At 43.6% G+C, this 18,816-nt stretch overlaps 1 protein-coding gene across 2 annotated transcripts in view; it reads right to left on the minus strand.

Annotated features, from left to right (window-relative positions):
• The window catches only part of CRHR2 (corticotropin releasing hormone receptor 2), a 206,176-nt gene that overhangs the window by 6,504 nt on the left and 180,856 nt on the right, over window positions 1–18,816 (minus strand). For both annotated transcript variants that reach the window (XM_075269904.1, XM_075269905.1), the window contains 5 exons: window positions 15,948–16,008; window positions 13,991–14,063; window positions 5,478–5,563; window positions 3,177–3,312; window positions 1,979–2,020 (listed from right to left, as the gene is read on the minus strand). In XM_075269904.1, the coding sequence (XP_075126005.1) occupies window positions 1,979–2,020; window positions 3,177–3,312; window positions 5,478–5,563; window positions 13,991–14,063; window positions 15,948–16,008 (398 nt within the window). The remainder of the gene's footprint in view (window positions 1–1,978; window positions 2,021–3,176; window positions 3,313–5,477; window positions 5,564–13,990; window positions 14,064–15,947; window positions 16,009–18,816) is intronic.

Raw genomic sequence — 18,816 nt, forward strand, 5'->3', positions numbered from 1 at the left:
AAGGAGGAAAATCAATATCCGTCTGGTGTCTATCCCTGATTATAGCTAATGAGCGGAGGGACGAGCAGAGCTCAAGTGTGTACACAGGCTTGTAATCCTCATGTAGCAGAGCTGAGTGTGCACTTATATGGCTGGGACTGTAATAGGGTCCGCACACTATGGCCACTGGGATATGGGCATGCTGACTGCTAGCACTGGAGGCTGTTGTGGCTGTATTGTCAGATATGAATAGTCTGGTATACTAATATCGATTGTGGATGATTATCTCTGATTCTGGAACCCTATGGCTAGCTGCTGCTGATAGTGGGTGGCTGACACTGATGAAGGGGCACTGTAAGTGTCAGACACTGATGCTGAGGCACCATGGCTGGCTGGTGATGGTACTGGAATATGGAATATGGCTGGATTGTGCTGATATTGAGGTATAGTTGGTGTTTGATACAGATACTGGGTCACTGTGGGTGACACTGATATTGGGACACCACAGGTGGCTGATACTGGCGTAAGGTGAGTGACTAACACTGATATTGGGGCAAGAAGAGTGACTGACACTGATAGTGGGGCACTGAGAATGACCTGCACTGATATTGGGTCACTGAGGATGACTGACACTAATATTGGGGCAATAAGAGTGACTGACACTAATATTGGGGAACTAAGGATGACTGACACTGATAGTAGGGCACTGAGAGCGACTGACACTGATATTGGGGCACTAAGTGTGACTGATACTGGGGCACTAAATGTGACTGCCACTGATATTGGGGCACTAAGGATGACTAACACTGATACTGGAGTACGGTGGGTCACTGACACTGATATTGAGGCACTGAGAGCGACTGACACTGATATTGGGGAACTAAGTGTGACTGACTGATACTGGAGTAAGGTGGGTCACTGACACTGATTTTGGGGCACTAAGTGTGACTGACACTGATATTGGGGCACTGAGTATGACTGACACTGATATTGGGGCAATAAGAGTGACTGACACTGGGGCACTAAGGATGACTGACACTGATAGTAGGGCACTGAGAGCGACTGACACTGATATTGGGGCACTAGTGCGACTGATACTGGGGCACTAAATGTGGTTGTCACTGATATTGGGGCACTAAGGATGACTGACTGATACTGGAGTAAGGTGGGTCACTGACACTGATATTGGGGCACTAACTATGACTGACACTGATATTGAGGCACTGAAGATGACTGGCTCTGATATTGGGGCACTGAGGATGTGATACAAATTTGAATCGATGCCTCTGATTGGTGTTGGGCAGTTCTGGGACTTCCTGCTGTGTAGGGGGAGGGGGGGGCGCTCACTTATTCATACAGGACGGATCACGTCTGCTGCCCAGTACAAACACGAGACTTCCCCTTTAAGGCTTTTACACTGATACAATAGCCCAAAAATATGAAGATTTCCTGTTTTTCTCTAATTACTTCATCGCTGCATTTTAATTGATACTGACGGCGGCGGCGGAGGCGCGAGGAGAAAAGCGAAAATTGAAACCTCGGCCTGGGCTGATACATTATAGATCAAAAGAAGATTTATTCTTTGGTGCCAGTTATCCGGGTGTCAAACAATTAAGAAATTTTAGACCAGAAAATGAATTGGAGACAAAGAAGAAGATGGTAAGTGTTCTCCGAGCCTCGATCAATAAAACATTAGCCGTCCCGTCCTGGCTCTGCCTCTCTATGGCATTATCTATGGATTTAAAGGGACATGTCACCAGGTTTGGCGCCTTGCTTTACTGCAATTAGACACTAGTGCTATGGCCGGCCGGGGGCCAAATACAGATACTGGACCGGGGCCGGACACGTCTAGTTCCTCTTTGACTTCCCTTGCAAGATTTTGCATTCTAAATGGTGACTGTATCTCTAACTCTATCCCATGTGTTGACAAAATATCATATAAATAAGGGTGACACAATTGTGAGAATAATGCAAAACGTTGCGTCCCGCTATCACTTACCTCCCCATTCAAAAAGCAGTAGAATACTGAGACAAAGAAACCCTGGAAGAAAAGAACAAAACTGATTTAGACAGGTTGCCTTGACACACGGCCATGAGAAACGACTAACTTAATGACTTAAAGGAATTTTCCACTTTTGGACAACTGTCTTCATGCATCTTTTTATTGGGACCTTCCAATCATGGTTGGAAGTCAAGAGGAAAATCGGTCATGGCCACCTGTTCTATAATGGAGGAACCGGTCATGGCCCCCTGTTTTATAATAGGGGAACCGGTCATGGCCATCTGTTCTATAATGGAAGAACCGGTCATGACCACCTGTTCTATAATAGAGGCGCTGGTCATGGCCACCTGTTCTATAATAGGGGAGCTGGTCATGGCCACCTGTTCTATATTGAGGGAAATGGTCATGGCCACCTGTTCTATAATGGAGGAGCCAGTCATGGCCACCTGTTTTATAATAGGGGAACCGGTCATGGCCACCTGTTCTGTAATGGGGGAACCGGTCATGGCCACCTGTTCTGTAATGGGGGAACCGGTCATGGCCACCTGTTCTGTAATGGAGGAACTGGTCATGGCCACCTGTTCTATAATGAAGGAACTTTTCATGGTCACCTATTCTATAATAAGGGAACCGGTCATGGCCACCTGTTCTGTAATGGGGGAACCGGTCATGGCCACCTGTTCTGTAATGGAGGAACTGGTCATGGCCACCTGTTCTATAATGAAGGAACTTTTCATGGCCACCTGTTCTATAATTGGGAACCAGTCATGGCCACCTGTTCTAGAATGGAGGAAGTTCAAAGTTAAGTTCATGGAGGAAGTTCAATGTTAAGTTCAATACTCTTTTTTATGGGTCTAGCTATAGGAAATGCATTGATAGCACCTGCACCGGGTCCTAAGTGAGTTAAGGCCAAAGCTTTGCATTAGGACCCAGTACCTTCAAGTCATATAATCTTCCTCCAAGTTGGGCCAACCCTGGTCTCTGATTACAACTTTATGACTTGATAGTTCCCATTTTGTAGGACCCATTAGAACAGAGAATAGTTTTGGACTAGACAACAAAAATATGGTGAATTTGTATTTCTTTCAGACTGAGATGACTTTACCCATTCTGCCCCAGTCTACACAACAAAGCCAATCACTGAGCTGCAGGAAACAGGACGTGTCAGAACTCAGATTATTGTCGAATTATTTACCTGAAAAGACTGAAGAAATGAGTTAAAATAAATGAAGACTATCTGAGACACATCGTCTTCCCCGGGGTTCACGAAGAACAGCATGTATGTGATTCCTAGGAGGGGGAGTAAGACCAAAGTAGCCTTGACAGCTTTCCTGCAAGACGAGAGAATAAGGGGAATGTATCAGTCCAGAATTCTGGCATAGCGGGATCACATTGGGCACCAAACATGTGCAGTGTATAGTCTTAGGGGCAGCGCATAGTCTTAGTGTATAGTCTTAGTGTATAGTCTTAGTGTATAGTCTTAATGTATAGTCTTAGGGGCAGCCCATAGTCTTAGAAGGATAGTGCACAATCTCAGGGGCAGTGCATAGTCTTAGTGCATAGTCTTAGGAGACAGCACGTAGTCTTAGGGGGCAATGTATAAACTTAGGAGGCAGTGCAAAATCTTAGGAGGAGGTACATAGTGTTAGGGTGCAGTGCATAGTCCTAGGGGCATAGTATTGGGGTAATGCATAGTCCTGCCAGGTAGTGTATACTGTTATGGGACACTGTATAGTCTTGAGGTAGTGCAGAGTCTTATACAGTGGTGCATAGTGTTAGGGGTGGTGCATAGTCTTGGGATGGGTCGTACTTTTGGGGGTATGACCTGACCCAAGTATTTCTTCTCTCGTGTTCTTTATATCTCCACCGCCCCTTAGTCCCTGCACCAGACACGACATATAGTATCAGCCTTCCCCCGGCCCATCATACATTTCCGATGTTTTTCTGCATTGCTCTACACTCACTGGCCACTTTATTAGGTACACCATGCTAGTAACGGGTTGGACCCCCTTTTGCCTTCAGAACTGCCTCAATTCTTCGTGGCATAGATACAACAAGGTGCTGGAAGCATTCCTCAGAGATTTTGGTCCATATTGACATGATGGCATCACACAGTTGCAGTCGCAGATTTGTCGGCTGCACATCCATGATGCGAATCTCCCGTTCCACCACATCCCAAAGATGCTCCTCTATTGGATTGAGATCTGGTGACTGTGGAGGCCATTGGAGTACAGTGAACTCATTGTCATGTTCAAGAAACCAGTCTGAGATGATTCCAGCTTTATGACATGGCATTGCATTATCCTGCTGAAAGTAGCCATCAGATGTTGGGGACATTGTGGTCATAAAGGGATGGACGTGGTCAGCAACAATACTCAGGTAGGCTTTGGCGTTGCAACGATGCTCAATTGGTACCAAGGGGCCCAAAGAGTGCCAAGAAAATATTCCCCACACCATGACACCACCACCACCAGCCTGAACCGTTACCGATACAAGGCAGGATGGATCCATGCTTTCATGTTGTTGACGCCAAATTCTGACCCTACCATCCGAATGTCGCAGCAGAAATCGAGACTCATCAGACCAGGCAACGTTTTTCCAATCTTCAATTGTCCAATTTCGATGAGCTTGTGCAAATTGTAGCCTCAGTTTCCTGTTCTTAGCTGAAAGGAGTGGCACCCGGTGTGGTCTTCTGCTGCTGTAGCCCATCTGTAGCCTCAAAGTTGGACGTACTGTGCGGCGTTCAGAGATGCTCTTCTGGCTACCTTGGTTGTAACGGGTGGCTATTTGAGTCACTGTTGCCTTTCTATCAGCTCGAACCAGTCTGGCCATTCTCCTCTGACCTCTGGCATCAACAATGCATTTCCGCCCCCCACAGAACTGCCGCTCACTGGATGTTTTTTCTTTTTCGGACCATTCTCTGTAAACCCTAGAGATGGTTGTGCGTGAAAATCCCAGTAGATCAGCAGTTTCTGAAATACTCAGACCAGCCCTTCTGGCACCAACAACCATGCCACGTTCAAAGGCACTCAAATCACCTTTCTTCCCCATACTGATGCTCGGTTTGAACTGCAGGAGATTGTCTTGACCATGTCTACATGCCTAAATGCACTGAGTTGCCGCCATGTGATTGGCTGATTAGAAATTAAGTGTTAACGAGCAGTTGGACAGGTGTACCTAATAAAGTGGCCGGTGAGTGTATACTAATAATGACAGATATTTTGCGTACAGCCAGGTGGTATCTATACGGTGACGGTCGCCGTACCGCAGGCAATAAGTATGACTGATAAATAAAACTGCTGATTCCGTCCACAACCAATAAATACGAGGTCGCGGCTCCAATGTCATCTCCATAAACTGCAGCGACTGAGGGGAAACCTTGTCATTTCCCTGATTTGGGGATGTAAATTGCGGTTGTTTATCAGACGGGGGGGCGGTGTTACATCTAGTAATATTCCGTCTGTCTATTTAACCCTATGTATTCCACGGCGCTCACCTGTACTGTATGGTCTCGGACGTGGTGGACGCTCGGAGCTTCGTCATTAAGATCCTGACAATGTTGAACAAAAATACAAAGTTGATCTAAAACATAAAAAGAGAAGACGTTATAGTACAACGTTTTGCTAGGTGCGGCCCATGAATCCGTCGAGATTGAGACCCCGCAATAAAGCCAGGCCCCTCGTAGGACGTATAGGGCGGTATATTATTCAGGCACTCTAATAGGCCATATCTGCTGCCCAAAGGATACAAAGTATACAAATGATACTTTTTATGTTTTTGTAATTTGCAACATTTTGGTCAATATAAAGATAGAATAAAATGAATTTCCGGAACGATCGCTCATAAATCCATCTCTGATTGACTCCCCTTCTTACTCCTCGAGATGGCGATGCCGGGAATGAGGAGGTATTTACGGAAAAGTGAAATTCCGATAACATATTCTTCAATGTTGCGGTGTGCGGCGTCTCGTAGGGCTGAGAAGTGGCCGCTCTACAAGGACGCACGCCATGGCCGATAATTTAATGGAAGAAAAATAAGCGCCATCAATAAAAGTGACTGCAAGAAACATTCTCCTTATTTACCGAGATACGTTCAGTCCTTGAGGATTTATTCATCGTATGTAAAGCGCAAGGTCGCCGGAGAATGAGGCGTAAGTGAAAGAAAATTAAGAATCGCTATGAAGCGCGGATGTAACGTTTGCTCCCCCCCCTTCCCCATTATCATCCATATAGGGCTGCAAAGCATCGATGTAACGTTTGATGGCGGTTTTACAAATTGCAAAAATAAGTGCCCCCCTCCCATCACATGTATATGGGTGTGTGCGCCCTCTACTCATATCAGCTATAGAACATGGACAGAAGTGAGTGCGCCCCCTACTCATATCAGCTATAGAACATAGATAGAAGTGTGTGCACCCCCTACTCATATCAGCTATAAAACATGGATAGAAGTGTGAGCGCCCCCTACTCATATCAGCTATAGAACATGGACAGATGTGAGTGCGCCCCCTAATCATATCAGCTATAGAACATGGACAGAAGTGAGTGCGCCCCCTACTCATATCAGCTATAGAACATGGACAGAAGTGAGTGCGCCCCCTAATCATATCAGCTATAGAACATGGACAGAAGTGAGTGCGCCCCCTAATCATATCAGCTATAGAACATGGACAGAAGTGAGTGCGCCCCCTACTCATATCAGCTATAGAACATGTACAGAAGTGTGTGCGCCCCCTACTCACATCAGCTATAGAACATGGACAGAAGTGAGTGCACCCCCTACTCATATCAGCTATAAAACATGGATAGAAGTGTGAGCGCCCCCTACTCATATCAGCTATAGAACATGGACAGAAGTGAGTGCGCCCCCTAATCATATCAGCTATAGAACATGGACAGAAGTGAGTGCGCCCCCTACTCATATCAGCTATAGAACATGTACAGAAGTGTGTGCGCCCCCTACTCATATCAGCTATAGAACATGGACAGAAGTGAGTGAGCCCCCTACTCACATCAGCTATAGAACATGGACAGAAGTGAGTGCACCCCCTACTCATATCAGCTATAGAACATGTACAGAAGTGTGTGCACCCCCTACTCACATCAGCTATAGAACATGGATAAAAGCGTGAGCGCCCCCTACTCATATCAGCTATAGAACATAGATAGAAGTGTGTGCACCCCCTACTCATATCAGCTATAAAACATGGATAGAAGTGTGAGCGCCCCCTACTCATATCAGCTATAGAACATGGACAGAAGTGAGTGCGCCCCCTACTCATATCAGCTATAGAACATGGACAAAAGTGAGTGCGCCCCCTACTCATATCAGCTATAGAACATGGACTGAAGTGTGTGCGCCCCTACTCATATCAGCTATAGAACATGGACAGAAGTGAGTGCGCCCCCTACTCATATCAGCTATAGAACATGGACAAAAGTGAGTGCGCCCCTTACTCATATCAGCTATAGAACATGGACTGAAGTGTGTGCGCCCCTACTCATATCAGCTATAGAACATGGACTGAAGTGTGTGCGCCCCTACTCATATCAGCTATAGAACATGGACAGAAGTGAGTGCGCCCCCTACTCATATCAGCTATAGAACATGGACAGAAGTGAGTGCGCCCCTTACTCATATCAGCTATAGAACATGGACTGAAGTGTGTGCGCCCCTTACTCATATCAGCTAAAGAACATGGACTGAAGTGTGTGCGCCCCTACTCATATCAGCTATAGAACATGGACAGAAGTGTGTGCGCCCCCTACTCATATCAGCTATAGAACATAGATAGAAGTGTGTGCACCCCCTACTCATATCAGCTATAAAACATGGATAGAAGTGTGAGCGCCCCCTACTCATATCAGCTATAGAACATGGACAGAAGTGAGTGCGCCCCCCTACTCATATCAGCTATAGAACATGGACAGAAGTGAGTGCGCCCCCTACTCATATCAGCTATAGAACACGTACAGAAGTGTGTGCGCCCCCTACTCATATCAGCTATAGAACATGGACAGAAGTGAGTGCGCCCCCTACTCATATCAGCTATAGAACATGGACAGAAGTGAGTGCGCCCCCTACTCACATCAGCTATTGAACATGGACAGAAGTGAGTGCACCCCCTACTCATATCAGCTATAGAACATGTACAGAAGTGTGTGCACCCCCTACTCATATCAGCTATAGAACATGTACAGAAGTGTGTGCACCCCCTACTCACATCAGCTATAGAACATGGATAAAAGCGTGAGCGCCCCCTACTCATATCAGCTATAGAACATAGATAGAAGTGTGTGCACCCCCTACTCATATCAGCTATAAAACATGGATAGAAGTGTGAGCGCCCCCTACTCATATCAGCTGTAGAACATGGACAGAAGTGAGTGCGCCCCCTACTCATATCAGCTATAGAACATGGACAAAAGTGAGTGCGCCCCTTACTCATATCAGCTATAGAACATGGACTGAGGTGTGTGCGCCCCTTACTCATATCAGCTATAGAACATGGACTGAGGTGTGTGCGCCCCCTACTCATATCAGCTATAGAACATGGACAAAAGTGAGTGCGCCCCTTACTCATATCAGCTATAGAACATGGACTGAAGTGTGTGCGCCCCTACTCATATCAGCTATAGAACATGGACAGAAGTGAGTGCGCCCCCTACTCATATCAGCTATAGAACATGGACAGAAGTGTGTGCGCACCCTACTCATATCAGCTATAGAACATGAACAAAAGTGTGTGCGCCCCCTACTCATATCAGCTATAGAACATGAACAAAAGTGTGTGCGCCCCCTACTCATATCAGCTATAGAACATGGATAAAAGCGTGAGCGCACCCCTACTCATATCAGCTATAGAACATAGATAGAAGTGTGTGCTCCCCCTACTCATATCAGCTATAAAACATGGATAGAAGTGTGAGCGCCCCCTACTCATATCAGCTGTAGAACATGGACAGAAGTGAGTGCGCCCCCTACTCATATCAGCTATAGAACATGGACAAAAGTGAGTGCGCCCCTTACTCATATCAGCTATAGAACATGGACTGAGGTGTGTGCGCCCCTACTCATATCAGCTATAGAACATGGACAGAAGTGAGTGCGCCCCCTACTCATATCAGCTATAGAACATGGACAAAAGTGAGTGCGCCCCTTACTCATATCAGCTATAGAACATGGACTGAAGTGTGTGCGCCCCTACTCATATCAGCTATAGAACATGGACAGAAGTGAGTGCGCCCCCTACTCATATCAGCTATAGAACATGGACAGAAGTGTGTGCGCACCCTACTCATATCAGCTATAGAACATGAACAAAAGTGTGTGCGCCCCCTACTCATATCAGCTATAGAACATGAACAAAAGTGTGTGCGCCCCCTACTCATATCAGCTATAGAACATGAACAAAAGTGTGTGCGCCCCCTACTCATATCAGCTATAGAACATGAAAAAAAGTGTGTGCGCCCCCTACTCATATCAGCTATAGAACATGAAAAAAAGTGTGTGCGCCCCTTACTCATATCAGCTATAGAACATGAACAAAAGTGTGAGCACCCCTTACTCATATCAGCTATAGTACATGGACAGAAGTGTGTGCGCCCCCTACTCATATCAGCTATAGAACATGAACAAAAGTGTGTGCACCCCCTACTCATATCAGCTATAGAACATGAACAAAAGTGTGTGCACCCCCTACTCATATCAGCTATAGAACATGAACAAAAGTGTGTGCACCCCCTACTCATATCAGCTATAGAACATGAACAAAAGTGTGTGCGCCCCTACTCATATCAGCTATAGAACATGTACAGAAGTGTGTGCGCCCCCTACTCATATCAGCTATAGAACATGGACAGAAGTGAGTGCGCCCCCTACTCACATCAGCTATAGAACATGGACAGAAGTGAGTGCACCCCCTACTCATATCAGCTATAGAACATGTACAGAAGTGTGTGCACCCCCTACTCACATCAGCTATAGAACATGGATAAAAGCGTGAGCGCCCCCTACTCATATCAGCTATAGAACATAGATAGAAGTGTGAGCGCCCCCTACTCATATCAGCTATAAAACATGGATAGAAGTGTGAGCGCCCCCTACTCATATGAGCTATAGAACATGGACAGAAGTGAGTGCGCCCCCTACTCATATCAGCTATAGATCATGGACTGAAGTGTGTGCGCCCCTACTCATATCAGCTATAGAACATGGACAGAAGTGAGTGCGCCCCCTACTCATATCAGCTATAGAACATGGACAAAAGTGAGTGCGCCCCTTACTCATATCAGCTATAGAACATGGACTGAAGTGTGTGCGCCCCTACTCATATCAGCTATAGAACATGGACTGAAGTGAGTGCGCCCCCTACTCATATCAGCTATAGAACATGGACAGAAGTGAGTGCGCCCCTTACTGATATCAGCTATAGAACATGGACTGAAGTGTGTGCGCCCCTACTCATATCAGCTATAGAACATGGACAGAAGTGAGTGCGCCCCCTACTCATATCAGCTATAGAACATGGACAGAAGTGAGTGCGCCCCCTACTCATATCAGCTATAGAACATGTACAGAAGTGTGTGCGCCCCCTACTCATATCAGCTATAGAACATGTACAGAAGTGTGTGCGCCCCCTACTCACATCAGCTATAGAACATGGACAGAAGTGAGTGCGCCCCTTACTCATATCAGCTATAGAACATGGACTCAAGTGTGTGCGCCCCTACTCATATCAGCTATAGAACATGGACAGAAGTGAGTGCGCCCCCTACTCATATCAGCTATAGAACATGGACAGAAGTAAGTGCGCCCCTTACTCATATCAGCTATAGAATATGGACTGAAGTGTGTGCGCCCCTACTCATATCAGGTATAGAACATGGACAGAAGTGAGTGTGCCCCCTACTCATATCAGCTATAGAACATGGACAGAAGTGAGTGCGCCCCCTACTCATAACAGCTATAGAACATGTACAGAAGTGTGTGCGCCCCCTACTCATATCAGCTATAGAACATGTACAGAAGTGTGTGCGCCCTCTACTCACATCAGCTATAGAACATGGACAGAAGTGAGTGCACCCCCTACTCATATCAGCTATAGAACATGGACAGAAGTGAGTGCGCCCCCTACTCATAACAGCTATAGAACATGTACAGAAGTTTGTGCGCCCCCTACTCATATCAGCTATAGAACATGTACAGAAGTTTGTGCGCCCCCTACTCACATCAGCTATAGAACATGGACAGAAGTGAGTGCACCCCCTACTCATATCAGCTATAGAACATAGATAGAAGTGTGTGCACCCCCTACTCATATCAGCTATAAAACATGGATAGAAGTGTGAGCGCCCCCTACTCATATCAGCTATAGAACATGGACAGAAGTGAGTGCGCCCCCTACTCATATCAGCTATAGAACATGGACAGAAGTGAGTGCGCCCCCTACTCATATCAGCTATAGAACATGTACAGAAGTGTGTGCGCCCCCTACTCATATCAGCTATAGAACATGGACAGAAGTGAGTGCGCCCCCTACTCATATCAGCTATAGAACATGGACAGAAGTGAGTGCGCCCCCTACTCATATCAGCTATAGAACATGAACAAAAGTGTGAGCACCCCTTACTCATATCAGCTATAGAACATGGACAAAAGTGAGTGCGCCCCCTACTCATATCAGCTATAGAACATGGACAAAAGTGAGTGCGCCCCTTACTCATATCAGCTATAGAACATGGACTGAAGTGTGTGTGCCCCTACTCATATCAGCTATAGAACATGGACAGAAGTGAGTGCGCCCCCTACTCATATCAGCTATAGAACATGGACAGAAGTGAGTGCGCCCCCTACTCATTTCAGCTATAGAACATGGACAGAAGTGTGTGCGCACCCTACTCATATCAGCTATAGAACATGAACAAACGTGTGTGCGCCCCCTACTCATATCAGCTATAGAACATGAACAAAAGTGTGTGCGCCCCCTACTCATATCAGCTATAGAACATGAAAAAAAGTGTGTGCGCCCCCTACTCATATCAGCTATAGAACATGAAAAAAAGTGTGTGCGCCCCTTAATCATATCAGCTATAGAACATGAACAAAAGTGTGAGCACCCCTTACTCATATCAGCTATAGAACATGAACAAAAGTGTGTGCGCCCCCTACTCATATCAGCTATAGAACATGAACAAAAGTGTGTGCACCCCTTACTCATATCAGCTATAGAACATGAACAAAAGTGTGAGCACCCCTTACTCATATCAGGTATAGAACATGGACAGAAGTGTTTGCACCCTCTACTCATATCAGCTATAGAACATGAACAAAAATGTGAGCACCCCTTACTCATATCAGGTATAGAACATGGACAGAAGTGTGTGCGCCCCCTACTCATATCAGCTATAGAACATGGACAGAAGTGTGTGCGCACCCTACTCATATCAGCTATAGAACATGAACAAACGTGTGTGCGCCCCCTACTCATATCAGCTATAGAACATGAACAAAAGTGTGTGCGCCCCCTACTCATATCAGCTATAGAACATGAAAAAGTGTGTGCGCCCCCTACTCATATCAGCTATAGAACATGAAAAAAAGTGTGTGCGCCCCTTACTCATATCAGCTATAGAACATGAACAAAAGTGTGAGCACCCCTTACTCATATCAGCTATAGAACATGGACAGAAGTGTGTGCGCCCCCTACTCATATCAGCTATAGAACATGAACAAAAGTGTGTGCGCCCCCTACTCATATCAGCTATAGAACATGAACAAAAGTGTGTGCACCCCTTACTCATATTAGCTATAGAACATGAACAAAAGTGTGAGCACCCCTTACTCATATCAGGTATAGAACATGGACAGAAGTGTGTGCACCCTCTACTCATATCAGCTATAGAACATGAACAAAAATGTGAGCACCCCTTACTCATATCAGGTATAGAACATGGACAGAAGTGTGTGCGCCCCCTACTCATATCAGCTATAGAACATGGACAGAAGTGTGTGCAGCCTCTACTCATATCAGCTATAGAACATGAAGAAAAGTGTGTGCGCCCCTTACTCATATCAGCTATAGAACATGAACAAAAGTGTGAGCGCCCCTTACTCATATCAGCTATAGAACATGAACAAAAGTGTGAGCGCCCCTTACTCATATCAGCTATAGAACATGGACAGAAGTGTGTGCGCCCCTTACTCATATCAGCTATAGAACATGGATAGAAGTGAGTGCGCCCCCTACTCATATCAGCTACACGGCCAAAAATTTGTGACCCCCTCCCAATTATGAAGATTCCTTCCTTGTCATGGGCACTTTGACCCCCGGCCCCATTGCTATCCAATAACATCTTCACACGGCTCTTTCTGAGGCTCCTGCGCCTGATTTATTCCTACATTTCTATCACCTTTTCTAGATGTTTCTTTTTGTTTTTCAGCTTCGGCTCATTTAGTTCTATCTTCCCCAAGTAGTAATTATGTTAATGATTGTTCCTGTATTAGTCTATAATTCTCCCGCACCTGCCCTCCGTATCTTCCTCTTCTATCTTTTATGTATCGCAGAGATTGCTCGAATTTATAATCCTCAAATATTCAAGGAAAAAATGGAAATGGAAGAAGATGAGAATATAGAAAACATATAAGAGAAACCCCAATGTGGTGTCAGGACACAGAACTATTGTATCACAGGAAGAGAGCCCCAAATATATTCTATCTACAGATATCAAAGCAAATACTGGAGAGAGAAGATCTAGAAACAAATCTGATGTGCCACACAAGGGTTAATTTATTTGGCATCTGCTGACAAGCTTTAGGTCAGTGATGTGTAAAACTGGACACAAGAAATGTATAGGGGCGAATACTTCAGCTGGCTGTATCCAGTAGATAAAGAATAGCGGAACCAAAAGACGTCAGTAGAAATGCTGATAACTCAATGTATATTGCAGAGTCCTGACTGAGGCAAAGGACAAGTCTGATCAACGTGATAGATGGAAGAATCATACTTACAAGAAGGACGAGGATGACAGGACCTTGGTAGATGTAATCAATATATTTCCCAGGACCTTTTCCAATCCAACATCTGATGAAAATAACAATTACTTCAAATAAATAACATTCTATTTTTCATCCTTATATAAGAATATAATATAACTACTATAATACAGCCCCCCTATGTACAAGAATATAACTACTATAATACTACCTCCTATGTACAAGAATATAAGTACTATAATACTACCTCCTATGTACAAGAATATAACTACTATAATACTACCTCCTATGTACAAGAATATAACTACTATAATACTACTCCTAAGTACAAGAATATAACTGCTATAATACTACTCCTATGTACAAGAATATAACTACTATAATACTGCCCCTATATACAAGAATATAACTACTATAATACTACTCCTAAGTACAAGAATATAACTGCTATAATACTACTCCTATGTGCAAGAATATAACTACTATAATACTACTCCTATGTACAAGAATATAACTACTATAATACTACTCCTAAGTACAAGAATATAACTACTATAATACTACCTCCTATGTACAAGAATATAACTACTATAATACTACTCCTAAGTACAAGAATATAACTACTATAATACTACTCCTATGTACAAGAATATAACTACTATAACACTACTCCTATGTACAAGAATATAACTACTATAATACTACCTCCTATGTACAAGAATATAACTACTATAACACTACTCCTATGTACAAGAATATAACTACTATAATACTGCCTCCTATGTAGAAGAATAGAACTACTATAATACTGCCCCCCTATGTACAAGAATATAACTACTATAATACTACCTCCTATGTACAAGAATATAAGGACTATAATACTACCTCCTATGTACAAGAATATAACTACTATAATACTGCCCCTATATACAAGAATATAACAACTATAATACTACTCCTATGTACAAGAATATAACTGCTATAATACTACTCCTATGTACAAGAATATAACTACTATAATACTACTCCTAAGTACAAGAATATAACTACTATAATACTACCTCCTATGTACAAGAATATAACTACTATAATACTACTCCTATGTACAAGAATATAACTACTATAATACTACTCCTATGTACAAGAATATAACTACTATAATACCGCCCCCCTATGTACAAGAATATAACTACTATAATACTACCTCCTATGTACAAGAATATAACTACTATAATACTACCTCCTATGTACAAGAATATAACTACTATAACACTACTCCTATGTACAAGAATATAACTACTATAATACTACTCCTATGTACAAGAATATAACTACTATAATACTACCTCCTATGTACAAGAATATAAGTACTATAATACTACCTCCTATGTACAAGAATATAAGTACTATAATACTACCTCCTATGTACAAGAATATAACTACTATAATACTGCCCCTATATACAAGAATATAACTACTATAACACTACTCCTAAGTACAAGAATATAACTACTATAATACTACCTCCTATGTACAAGAATATAACTACTATAACACTACTCCTATGTACAAGAATAGAACTACTATAATACTACTCCTATGTACAAGAATATAACTACTATAACACTACTCCTATGTACAAGAATATAATTACTATAATACTGCTCCTATGTACAAGAATATAACTACTATAATACTACTCCTATGTACAAGAATATAACTACTATAATACTGCTCCTATGTACAAGAATAGAACTACTATAATACTGCTCCTATGTACAAGAATATAACTACTATAATACTGCTCCTATGTACAAGAATATAACTACTATAATACTACCTCCTATATACAAGAATATAACTACTATAATACTGCTCCTATGTACAAGAATATAACTACTATAATACTGCCTCCTATGTACAAGAATATAACTACTATAATACTGCCTCCTGTGTACAGTGAGGTACTTACTGCTCGTTCTCATTGCACAGCTTCCCTATAGCCCAGGCGATAATTATCGGACATGGGATACCTGGGGACACACAAATACAGAATACACATTGATGTAATAGATAGGTATATACGGTATTTCGCACCTCTTGTATATTGCATTTAGTGAGCGGTTTGTGTTGCAGGTATTGCTGGGCAGTATTACTTATGCTGTAGTGTTTGGTCGTCGCTCTGCTATACACATCCGTCTCTCCTGTGGTTCGGGGCAGTAATTATAGGTAATTATTCGCTGCTCTACAGAAAATTACTCTGATTTATGACTTGGATCAACAACTAAGGAAACCTAATGGAAGTTGACAGAGATCCAGAACATGTGCACAGTGTATGGCGGTATGTTCTCCATTCACCTCCCCCATTACATTTGGGATGATTAGACTTGTGTATATAGACATTCCAGAAGAGGGCGCTCCATGGCTGTTATATGGGAAGTTTGAGCCACAAATTCCAATGCCCAACACCATACTATGGAGATAATGGAGAGGAGTCCATGTTTAGGATTGATCGCTCTGGAGGACTCACCACCACTACGCACAGTCATAGAAGCTGAGTAATTCCTCTTTTCACCAATGGAGGCAGCGCAGCAGTGAAAACCTGCTCAGATCTGTGATGTGTGTACCAGGATAGGCTCTAAGGAAAGCACTTCCTAAATTTATTAGAGGTTGTGGCCATCGCTCTATCAGTCTGTAGGTACATTGTATATATTGTCTATAGATCAATTTATCTACTTAGATGGAGGGAATATCTCACCCAGGAGGATTCTCTATAGAAAATGCAGACTAATAAATGCTATCTATCTATCTATCTATCTATCTATCTATCTATCTATCATCTATCTATCTCCTATCTATCTATCTATCTATCTATCTATCTATCTCCTATCTATCTATCTATCTATCTATCTATCTATCTATCTATCATCTATCTATCTCCTATCTATCTATCTATCTATCTATCTATCTGTCTCCTATCTATCTATCTATCTATCTATCTATCTATCTATCTATCTATCTATCTATCTATCTTACAGTGTTGGCCAAAAGTATTGGCACCCCTGTAATTCTGTCAGATAATACTCGTGTTCTTCTAGATAATGATTGCAATCACAAATTCTTTGGTATTATCTTCGTTTAATTTGTCTTCAATGGAAAACCACAAAAGAATTGTCAAAAAGCCAAATTGGATATAATTCCACAGCAAACATAAAAAAGGGGTGGACAAAAGTATTGGCACTGTTTGAAAAATCATGTGATGCTTCTGTAATTTGAGTAATTAACAGCACCTGTTACTTACCTGAGGCACCTAACAGGTGGTGGCAATAACTAAATCACACTTGCAGCCACATGAAATGGATTAAAGTTGACTCCACCTCTGTCCTGTGTCCTTGTGTGACCACATTGAGCATGGAGAAAAGAAAGAAGACCAAAGAACTGTCTGAGGACTTGAGAAGCAAAATTGTGAGGAAGCCTGAGCAATCTCAAGGCTACAAGTCCATCTCCAAAGCCCTGAATGTTCCTGTGTCTACTGTGCGCCGTGTCATCCAGAAGTGTAAAGCCCATGGCCCTGTGGCTAACCTCCCTAGATGTGGACGCAAAAGAAACATTGACGAGAGATTTCAACGCAAGATTGTGCGGATGGCGGATAAAGAACCTCGACTAACATCCAAACAAGTCCAAGCTGCCCTGCAGTCCGAGGGTACAGCAGTGTCACCCCGTACTATCCAGCGTCAGCGTCTGAATGAGAAGGGACTGTATGGTAGGAGACCCAGGAAGACCCCACTTCTTACCCACAGACAGAAGCCAGGCTGGAGTTTGCCAAAACTTACCTGAGAAAGCCAAAACCGTTCTGGAAGAATGTTCTCTGGTCAGAGGAGACAAAAGTAGGAAAAGGCCTCAACATAGAGATTACAGGGAAAAAGAGAAGAAGACGCCCCCTACAGTCAGACATGGCGGAGGTCCCTGATGGTTTGGGGTTGCTTTGCTGCCTCTGGCACTGGACTGCTTGACCGTGTGCATGGCATTATGAAGTCTGAAGACGACCAACACATTGTGCAGCATCATGTAGGGCCCAGTGTGAGAAAGCTGGGTCTCCCTCAGAGGTCAGGGCTCTTCCAGCAGGACAAGGACCCAAAACACACTTCAGGTCAGCACTAGAAAATGGTGGAGAGAGAAAGCCCTGGAGACTTGTAAAGTGGCAGCAATGAGTCCAGCCCTGAATCCCATAGAACACCTGTGGGGGAGGGGGAGAGATCTCTTGGTGGCAGTTTGGAGAAGGCCCCCTTCACATCTCAGGGGGGACCGCGAGCAGGAGCCAAAGAAGAAGAAGGGTCTAAGATTCCAGCAGAGCCTTGTAAGAAACTCATTGCTGGTTAGCGGAAGCGGTTGTGCGCAGTTATTGTGTCTAAAGGTTGTGCGACCAAGTATTAGGCTGAGGGCGCCAATACTTCTGTCCGCACCAGTTCTGGAGTTTGTGTAAAATGATCAATGATGTGACTTTTTTTTCATTCTCTTTTGTGTTTTTTCATTGCAAGCAAAATAACTGAAGATATTACCAAAGAGTTTGTGCTTGTAATCATTATCTGGGGGACACCGAGGATTATCTGACAGGACTGCAGGGTGCCAATACTTTTGGCCAGCGCTGTATATCATGTCTGCTCTTCTGATACCTGAGTCATTATCCTGTATTTCGGCCTCCGCTCTATATACCACTAATACACAATATCTTTCTATTAATAAGCAGATATTTCTGCCCCCTTCTCTGAGGCTTCCAGTGCAGTTTGATCCTTGTTGAGCTCTCATCTCATTCCCTCCGTGGTTACGTTGTCGCTGAGCTG

Source organism: Leptodactylus fuscus, chromosome 4 (assembly GCF_031893055.1).
Source record: "Leptodactylus fuscus isolate aLepFus1 chromosome 4, aLepFus1.hap2, whole genome shotgun sequence".
In the NCBI taxonomy this organism is placed as follows: Eukaryota; Metazoa; Chordata; class Amphibia; order Anura; family Leptodactylidae; genus Leptodactylus; species Leptodactylus fuscus.